The sequence below is a fragment of the Nicotiana tomentosiformis genome, chromosome 12 (genome assembly GCF_000390325.3).
Source record: "Nicotiana tomentosiformis chromosome 12, ASM39032v3, whole genome shotgun sequence".
Taxonomy (NCBI): domain Eukaryota; kingdom Viridiplantae; phylum Streptophyta; class Magnoliopsida; order Solanales; family Solanaceae; genus Nicotiana; species Nicotiana tomentosiformis.
Genome location: NC_090823.1, coordinates 41,698,770 through 41,709,303, shown reverse-complemented (window position 1 = coordinate 41,709,303; position 10,534 = coordinate 41,698,770). Strand labels below are relative to the sequence as shown.

Genomic DNA, 10,534 nt, shown 5'->3' with positions numbered 1-10,534 from the left:
AGGACACTGAGCGACAAACTCAGCAATGTTCTTCTTCATATCGTTCCATCAGTACACATCCTTAATGTAATGGTACATCTTCGTCAACCCAGGGTGAATGGAGGACCACGAATAATGTGCCTCTAACATAATCGTGTCTCATAGCCCTGCTATATTTGGAACACACAATCGACCCCTGTATCTAAGAACCCCATCTCTCTTGAGCTCTAACAACGGCTTCTTCTGTTGCATAACTCGCTCTCTCAACTCGACCAACTATGGGTCCTCGTACTGCCTCTCCTTTACTTCAGCTATGAGAGATGATTTTGCAGTATTTTGGAGTACAACTCCACCATTGCTAGAGTCTACTAACCGAACCCCCAAACAAGCCAATTGATGAATCTCTCTAGTTAATGGTCTTTTCTCGGCCTCTAGATGTGCTAAGCTACCCATAGATCGGCGACATAAGGCATCTGCTACCACATTGGCTTTTCCTGAATGGTAGAGAATGTTAACATCATAATCTTTCAATAACTCAAGCCATCGCCTTTGTCGCAAATTCAATTCTTTTTGCTTGAAGATATATTGCAGGCTTTTATGATCTGTGAATACATCAACATGAACACCATATAAATAATGCCTCCATATCTTAAGTGCATGGACAACCGCGGCTAACTCGAGGTCGTGGGTCGGATAATTTTGCCCGTGCTTCCTTAACTGCCTTGAAGCATACGCAATTACTTTCCCATGTTGCATCAGGACACAACCTAACCCGACACATGAGTCATCACAATACATGCCATAACCATATGGACCCTCTGGAAGTGCTAGAACTGGCGTTGAGGTCAACCTGTTCTTAAGCTCCTGGAAACTATGCTCACAAGCCTCCGTCCACTGAAACTTAGTTTCTTTCTGCGTTAACTTCATTAATGGTGCCGAAAGGGAAGAAAACCCTATATAAACCTCCAATAGTATCCTGCTAAGCGTAGAATGCTACGAACCTCTGTCATAGTGGTAGGTCTAGGCCAGGATTTCACAGCCTCAATCTTCTGAGTGTCTACCTTTATACCGCCATCAGACACAATGTGTCCCAATAATGCTACAGACTTCAACCAGAACTCACATTTATAAAACTTAGCATACAATTTACTATCACGGAGGGTTTGGAGTACCGCTCGCAGGTGATCCGTATGCTCATCCTATGAACGTGAATAAACCAAAATATCATCAATAAATACTATCACAAACAGATCTAAGAATGGCCGGAATAGGCTATTCATCAAGTCCATCAATAAGGCAGGTGCGTTCGTCAACCCAAAGGACATGACAAGGCACTCGAAATGGCTATATCGTGTCCTGAAGGCTGTCTTGGGAATATATTTCTCCCGAACTGTGACCTGGTGGTACCCCAACCTCAAATCTATCTTTGAAAAGCATCTAGCTCCCCGCAACTGATCAAACAAGTCATATATCCTTGGAAGTGGATACTTATTCTTATTAGTTACCTTGTTCAGCTGCCTATAATCAACACACATCCTAAGCGAGCCATCTTTCTTCCGTATGAACAGTACTGGTGCACCCCCAAGGTGAGGTACTGGGCCTGATAAAACCTTTCTCCAGCAAATCTTTTAACTGCTCTTTCAACTCCTTTAATTTGGCAAGTGCCATTCTATACGGAGGGATGGATATTGATTGAGTTCCCGGAAGTAAATCAATGCCAAAATCAATCTCTCGCTCTGAAGGAACACCTGGAAGTTCACCCGCGTACTCTTTTACTACTGGAATATACTGAAGTGTAGGTATCTCAGCATCTACATCACTAAATTGCACAATATGATAAATGCACTATTTTGCGATCATTTTCCTCGCCTTCAGATAGGAAATAAACCTACCTCTGGGTGTCGCTGTATTACCTACCCATTCAAGAACTGGCTCACTCGGAAAATGAAATCTGGCTGTCTTTGCTCGACAATCAACTGTGGCATAGCAAGCTGCCAACCAGTCCATGCCCATGATAGCATCAAAATCCAACATCTCTAGCTCAACTAGGTTGGCTGAGTTCTGACGACCACAAACTATCACCGTACAACCTCGGTAAACCAGTCTAGCAATAATCGATTCTCCGACCGGTGTAGGTACCGCAAAAAGATCACTTAGTATTTCAGGCACTATACCAAACTTCCCCATGATAAATGGGGTAATACACGATAAAGTAGATCCTCGATCTATCAAGGCATAAGCATCGTGAGAGAAAATGGTCAACATACCTGTCACAACGTCTGGTGAAGATTCCTGGTCCTGTTGACCAGCTAAAGCATAGTTATGATTCTGGTTACTACCTGAACTGGAACCTCTACCTCTACCTCGACCTCTACCAACCGAGGACTGAGACTTGCGCTCTGAAGGATGCACGGACATAGATGATCATGTTGCTGAATTCGCTTGTTGTGCCATACCCCCAGAATCTCTATTTGGGCAATCTCGCAGCATATGCCCCGGACGTCCACATGTATAACAAGCATCAGAACCGGCTCGACATTGGCCCAAGTGTCCTCTAACACAGATGTCACACCATGGCAGAAATGACTGAGTATAACGATCATACCTGTAACCCTGTAACTGAGGTGGCGGAGGCCTAGGTGGTCGTCCGAAGTATTGGGGCCTATAACTACCCTGAGACTACTCCTGAGACCTGGCAAATCCCATCCTCTTACGCTGCCCTGACTCAGTCCTCTCCGTACCCTGCTGCTGATGCCTACCCCTTTCTATATTCTGGGCGAATGCTTGAATTCGGGAGATATCCATACTATCCTACAGTGCAGCGGTGGCACGTGACGAACTATCTCTTTGATATACAACCTTGCATGATCTTCGGCTATGTCGGTGGTCTTAACAGGCAAGAAATGAAATAATTTAATGAGCCTTTCTACTATCACCCAAATTGAATAAATCATATAAAATAAATGAGGTAAACCTGTGATGATATCAATATTAACCAATTCCCATTTCCAAATTGAAATTTCTATGTTTTGTGTTAACTCGATGGGCCTATGATGTGTTGCTTTAACCTGTTGGAAATTAGGCGCTTTTCTGCTTTAACCTATTGTCAATTAGGGCACTAATCTACAAATTCAACAATATTTTTCTTCATATCGTTCTACCAATACACTTCTTCGAGATCATGATACATGTTTTTGTTGAACCTGGATGGATGGAATACCGTGAATGCTGTATTTCTCCCATTATTCTTTCTTGAAACCTCTCCATATCTAGAACACATAAGTGGCCCTGATATCTAAGAATCCCATCTTCCTTTAACTCAAAAGCGTCCCATATCTAGAACACGTAAACCTCTGCTCTATCATGAATGACTATGCCACCATCATCTGAGTCCAAACGTCGGACTCCCAAGATCGCCAATCAATGGATATCATTGGCTATATATATCTTCTCCGCTTATAAGTGCACTGGACTACCAATGGATCATTGACTGAGGGTGTCGGCTACAACATTAGCCTTGCCTGAATGATACAAGATTTCCATATCATAGTGTTTCAGTTTCTTTACTCTTGTGCACTAGACATTTTACTCTTGTTGGTTGCCTGTGACTATGTTATGTTGGGTTTTGGACATTTTGTGAGATAATTGTGGTTGTGTTTAGACACTTTCCTTGGTTTATCTAGTTAAGATGTTAATTTGAGACTTATTTTGGTTTCATATTTATATCATAACTTCGTTAAAGACTTAATAATTGACTTTTATTATTGTTGTTGAGTGTTGGTTTGCCTAGAATGTAGGTTAGGCACCATCATGACCTTTGGTTATATTTTGGGTCGTGACATGGTCGATGATTTGTTTGATCAGTTACAAGGTGCCAATTGTTTCTCAAAAATTGATTTGAGGTCGGGTTATCATCAAGTGAGAGACAAAGAGAAGATCTTCCGAAGACAGCTTGATATGGCCATTTTGCGTCCTCGTTATGTCATTCAGATTGACTAATGCCCCAACAATCTTCAAGGACCTGACGAATAGGGTATTCAAACAAGTTTTAGATATATTCGTGATTTTCTTCATCGATGACATTGTGGTATATTAACAGACAGAAGAAGAGCATGTAGGTCCTCTACGAGCGGTGTTGTAGACACTCCAAGATCGCATATTTTATGCAACATTCTCCAAGTAAGAGTTTTGATTGAATTCCATAGCATCTCTCGGCCACATAGTTTCTGAAGATAACATCAGAGTTGATACACATAAGATTGAGGCCATAAATAGTTGGCCTAAACCCACAACTCCGACGAAGGTTTGGAGTTTTTTGTGACTAGCATGTTACAACAGAAGGTTTGTTGAGGGATTTTCCCCTATCTCAGCATTGTTGACTAAGTTAATATATAAGGCAATCAAGTTTCAATGGTCGAATGCTTATGGAAAAAGTTTTCAAGAGTTGAAGAACAGGTTGACATCAACACAAGTCTTGACACTTCTGGAGGGTTTATAGGGGTATGCTATTTACTGTGACACTTTAGGTACTGGTTTGGATTGTGTTCCAATACTGCACGATAAGGTGATCACATATGCTCCGAGACAGCTCAAGAAGCATGAGAATAATCACTTGACGCATGATATAGAATTTGCGGCAATCGTGTTCACTCTGATGATATGGCATCATTATTTAAATGAGGTCCATGTTGACATATTTATAGATCATAAAAGCCTTCAGTACTTTTTGAACTAAACAATAACGTATATTTGGAAAGAAGTAAATATGCAAAGATAGGTAAGTGAAGGAGGTCGACAGATTAAGTAAAGCATCTCGACACGAAGTTAATAGATACTCCTACTTAATTGGATGGGTGCCATAAGTATCTGCCTTAGAACTTGCACAAAAATGTTCAGAAATGTATTATGAGTAAAAAAACCACGATACTCAATAAGTATCAAGTCTAGCCTTGACAAAATTGTGGTGAGGGGTCGACACTGACACTTACTAATAGTCAAATAATTGAAAGCATAAATAGAAAGCATGGTATCTTCATATAGATACAAAGGTAAAGGCACAGTAGATCTGAAATTTTACATGTTTGTCATGCAACGAAGTACAATACAATGTCAAATATCTCAATTCTTTTCAAACTCATGATATGAATCAATCAATGCTGATATAGAAAGCAACTACATGAGACTGGGATGCAAATGCATGCTCATGATCCACTCTTAATACCTAGCAACACAAATCCATGTATTTGATACTGGCCAAGTGTCCAAATTAAGCACCAATCTGGTTGCCTATGCTCAAAGGGCCCAAAGTAACACGAGTAATCAACCGATTCCAGAGAGATGGATCCAAATCAAAGCACTATTGCAGCGTGAAACCCATCTAATCATAATACCATTGCGGCGTGCAACCTGATCTATTTTTAATGCCATCAATAATGACTAACACGTATCCGCTCTGAATGTCCTTGGTGTCCTCAAGTTTCGTCAAAATCAAACTCTCCAACTCATGCATCTACATATGAGATGCTATGATCAAAGCACATTCTGACATAATAATAAAATATAGGTGAATGTTTACAACAAGAGAAAGCTGTGGCTAATCGTATAATTCAACTTCTCATAACAATTGATTATGCTTATTTAATATTCTTAAGAGTCCTCAAGTTTCGTCAAAATCAAACTCTCCAACTCATGCATCTACATATGAGATGCTATGATCAAAGCACATTCGGACATAATAATAAAATACAGATGAATGTTTACAACAAGAGAAAGTTGTGGCTAATCGTATAATTCAACTTCTCATAACAATTGATTATGCTTATTTAATATTCTTAAGTATTATCATGATATCAAACATTATCACGGTAAGAAGTTAGCCACTAAATCATGAATCAAGTAAGGCGAGAGTATGACTTTGGTAAAATCAATTAGCCATAATCCTAGGCATGGTTTCTAATCATAGTTAAGATTCATCAAGTAGTAATGAAATCAAGGAACACATGAATAATAAATCACACAATCTATGTAAGCAATGCTATAAATCCAACTCTATCCGGATAGGGTCATAACATAGCTACGCATATACTCTCATCACCTAGCATATACATGGTGACTAAATCAAGCAACAAGTAGCAAATAGATCATCTGGGGAGTACTCTCTCTTACAGGATAAACAAGAGACTTACGTCTTCCCAACTAGCTTTAGTCAAATACAACAATCTTTCCTTTCAAATCCAACTCCAAAAGACTCACATCTAGTAAAATATTACTCAATAAAATCAAACAAAGCTATAAGAATCAATTTCAAACAATAAAATTTCAATCATTAATGAAGTCTCAAAACATTAATAAAAGTTAAACCCATGCTCACATGGTCAAAACCCGAGTCTTGGGGTAGATTCGATTAACCCATAACCCCACGAGTCCAAATATATGATTAGATTCCAAATTCGAGTCCAAATCGACCCTCAAATCACCAAAATATACCCTCTCAAGTTGTAGACAAAAACCCCAAATTTCACTTCAAAATTCCATGTCTTAGATATAGAATTCCATGGGAAATAAGATATATAATCAAATCCAAGTGAAAATTACTCACCTCCAACATTGTAGTGAAATCCCTCTTCATAGTATCCTCCTCTCGAAGTCTAGGGTTCAAAATATGAAAGAATGGGTAAAATCCCAAAATTCCACTTAAAATTATCTGCACAATGATACCATTTGCGATCACGAAGCACAAAATGCACTGCCTCAGAATCCCTTCTACTTGATCGGAACATGACCCATGTGATCATGAAAGCCTACTGACCACCACTATTACATCTCGCATTTTCATACGTAAAAGTTTCGTCGTAAGTTAATCGACATAAGTTTGGGAAGGAAATTATTTTGAGATTACAAGTATTATGCTATTTCAAACAAGGGATAATAAATTCGTGAAGGTGAGAGGGTAAGCGAATTGAAGAAAATAAGTTTCGTCAAATTTTGGCAATTTGGGATAAAATACGGTCTGAGTTATAATACCCGATATTTATGGACTAGTACCATACAAAGTACCATATGAACATGATAGTAAGATGTATGAAGTATGTTAAAAGTGAGTAGTGTTTTAAGCAAGTTGATATAATTCTTAATTATATGGGTAATTGGTTAATTATTGGGTAATGGAATATTACCTAATTAATTGGGGATATATTGGATAAGAATTAAAATGGCATTATGTGGCAGCCCCCCCCCCCATTCAGATTAAGTGACTCATAATCTAGATTGAAGGTGGCCAACTAAAAGTTATACACATGACACTTACGTGTAAAGATATAATGAGAAGTTTGGCATTTTGGCTTCATTTGGCCTTAAGATAATCAAGTAAGTAATATTATCATTTTCTTCCTATTTCAAACATTGCAAAACAGACGTTAGCAATTCCTACAAGGATTCATAACATCTTCAAAGAGAATTCATAACATCATCAACCAATTCCTACAAAAATTCCTTTAGCACCTTAGCAACGTGAGATTTTGCGATTCTAAGGGAGTACGGTGCAACCTTTTCCAAGAATATCATACAGATTTTTCCATACTCCAGGTATGTTAAGGCTAAGCCCTTCCTTCATTTTGGCATGATCTCGTACTTACATGTGTTTGATAACGAGGCATAAAGAGAAGTTCATACTCCCGAATTTATATACATTATCCTACTCTCATAAGTTACAGCATTCTCCCCTATTGGGACTTTTTATTGAATTGAGTATTGTCTTCTTCCAGTCAAGAGAGAAGAGGTTCTATATATACTTATTTATGGACTCTACCTAGCTCGCAAATTCAACAGCTAGTTGCATGTAAAGAGGTTAATTATGGGGACTGAGTCTGCATTACTCTTAGTTGAAGATGGATATTAAAACCAGTGTTTAAGAAATGCAGGTCCTTCTATTACGTGACAAAAGTGCAAATGTTCTTTGGTATGCAGAATAGCCTATGCTTCTTTTTTTTTCAACTAGCAGCATGCAGTTTGAAAGTAAAATAATTGTTGCTTGGTTACGTTATCCTATTTTATTATCTCAAGGAAAAGTATTAACACGCTTCTAACCCTAAAATAGGTTTCCCGTTTCTTGTTCATTTTGATATACGGTATTACAGTATTTTCACCACCATCGAGCTATAATCAGTGGGCAGGCCCCTATTGGGCAACCTTTGATCAGATGGTAAGTTATATACCGAGCCTATTGTGGCCGAGCGCCTATGAGCGAGCCCAGTAGGCCGAGATACAGAGCCTAGTCTGGCCGAGCGCCTATGAGCGAGCCTACTACGGCAGAGCAGTTATATATATACCGAGCCTTGTAAGGCCGGACATTTATTTTACTTACTATATTGAGAGAGTTGAGTCAGTATCAACAGGTAAGTATACCTCCAGATCATTTTTGACTCCCAGTTACTTTCAGTTATTATATTATCAGTTCAACTGCAGCTTTCAGTTATTTTATCGCCTTGCATACTCGGTACATTATTTCTTACTGACGTCCCTTTTTCTGGGGACGCTGCATTTCATGCGTGCGGGTTCAGACAGACAGACGAGTAGACCTCCTCGGTAGGTGTTTCCCGTGTTCAGCTTTATCGGTAAGCTCCACGTCCTTTGGGGTTGCCGGGTCTAGAGTTTTGTATACATCTTGAGTAAATACGTATATAGGTTATGGGTAGGTTGGGCCCCTGTTCCGATCATAGTACAATCAGCAGTAGAGGCTTGTAGACATAAACTATTGGTTAGTGTAGTATGTTGGGCTTATAGGCCTTGTATATATATTTTGTTGGTTTGTCAGCTGTAGTAGTTAGGACGACCTTGCCATCCCAACTTCATATTAATGTTTAGTCAGCGTTAGTTTCCATTCAGTTTTATATTTTGATTCGAAAATTGTCTTGAAATGTGGCTCATGACCAAAGTATGACATTATATGTTCAAAATCCCTTAGTCGCAAGTTGGAACGCAAGGATAGGTGAGGCACCAGGTGCCGGTCTCGCCCCCCAGGTTCGAGGCGTGACAAAAATGGTATCAGAGTAGTTCTGTCCTAGGGAGTCTACAAGTCGTGTCTAGTAGGGTCTTGTTTATAGATGTGTTGTGCACCACATTATATAACCAGGGGACTACAGGGCATTTAAGAGTTGGTTACCCTTCTTTTAAATCTAAATCATGCTATAGAACTGACTTATAGGAAATTTGAGTTAAACTTACGAGTTGGCGTTTGCATGCACAGATGACGGTGACTAGGAAGACTACGGCTAGTCAGAGGAGAGATACAACAGTAGGTGAGGGAACCGACAGGGTACCCCAAGTAGATGGGGCCCAATCGGAGGCCCAAGGTGAGACCCCTACCCAGCCATTACCGGCTCCTCCACTACATGAGGAGATTCTTAGGGAGACCGCATATCCAGTTCCCCCTCCGCTTCCATCATATCAGGACTTGAGGAGTGCGGTGCATTTGTTGACACAGTTAGTAGCTACCCAGCAACATTCTATGTCACCCGCTAGTGCAGGATCTTCTGAGGGTTCTTAGAATTCAAGGGTCCGAGAGTTTATTGCTTTGAGTCCCCCAGAGTTCACGGGGATGGATCAGAGGGAGGACCCGCAGGATTTCATAGATCAACTTCACAGGATCTTTCGGGTTATGCATGCCACAGAGAAAGAGGCAATTGGCTAGTAGCTTTTCGACTCTAATATATAGTCATCCTTTAGTACGAGGGATGGGAAAGGTCCAGGGGACGTGATGCACCTCCTGCTATTTGGAAAAAATTTTCATATGCCTTTCTTGACCAGTACTTACCACGGGAGATCCGATAGGCTCGAGTCGATCAGTTTCTAGCCCTCAAGCAGGGCAAAATGAGTGTTCGAGAGTATAGTCTCTGTTTTGACTCATTGGCCCGATATACACCATCCATAGTTTCTACTATGCGGGACAAGATCCACAGGTTTATAGCAGGGTTAGCCCCAGAGTTGGTATTCAAATTTCTATCATATCGGATGAAGGGCTTGGTTCATAGCAAATATTTGGAGGTTATTCCAAAAGGGTTTGGGCATTGGTGAATCTTAATACAACCCTCCACCAACAAACAAATGGTCAATCAAAGTGCAGTATTCAGACACTCGAAGATATGATAGCACGCGTGTTAGATTTTAAAGTCAGTTGGGATGATCATTTGCCCTTTATTGAGTTTTCATATACAATAACTATTATTGTAGTAGTAGAATGGCACTGTTTGGGGCATTGTATGGTGAAAGTTTAGATCTCCGATCAGATGATTCGAGGTTAGTGAAGCAGAATTACTTGGACCAAATTTAGTTCATCTAGCTATGGAGAAAGTTAAATTGATACATGAGCGGTTGAAGAAAGCATAGAGTCACCAAAAATTCTATTCAGACGTGCGATACAGATATTTGAAGTTTGATATAGATGATTCGGTATTCTTGAAAGTTTTCCTATGGAGGGAGTTATGCGGTTCATAAGGAAAGGAAAGCTTAGAACAAGAAATATTGGGCCGTATAGAATAATACGAGGGATAGACCAGAT

At 39.8% G+C, this 10,534-nt stretch overlaps 1 protein-coding gene across 1 annotated transcript; it reads right to left on the bottom strand.

Annotated features, from left to right (window-relative positions):
* Positions 1 to 932: 932 nt before the first annotated feature.
* LOC138902534 (uncharacterized) lies at positions 933 to 2,397 on the bottom strand. The gene is made up of 3 exons (XM_070190414.1): positions 1,872 to 2,397; positions 1,645 to 1,790; positions 933 to 1,085 (listed from the first exon to the last, which is right to left on the bottom strand). The coding sequence occupies exons 1-3, from the start codon at positions 2,395 to 2,397 to the stop codon at positions 933 to 935; spliced, it is 825 nt and encodes a 274-aa protein (XP_070046515.1).
* Between the last annotated feature and the right edge of the window lie 8,137 nt (positions 2,398 to 10,534).

Coding starts and splice junctions, on each gene's coding strand:
- LOC138902534 (XM_070190414.1), bottom strand. CDS start 2,397: ATGTCCGTGCATCCTTCAGAGCGCAAGTCTCAGTCCTCGGTTGGTAGA. Junction 1,791..1,871: donor TAATACAGCGACACCCAGAG/GTAGGTTTATTT, acceptor TTAGTGATGTAG/ATGCTGAGATACCTACACTT. Junction 1,086..1,644: donor CCATCCCTCCGTATAGAATG/GCACTTGCCAAA, acceptor TTCTGGTTGAAG/TCTGTAGCATTATTGGGACA.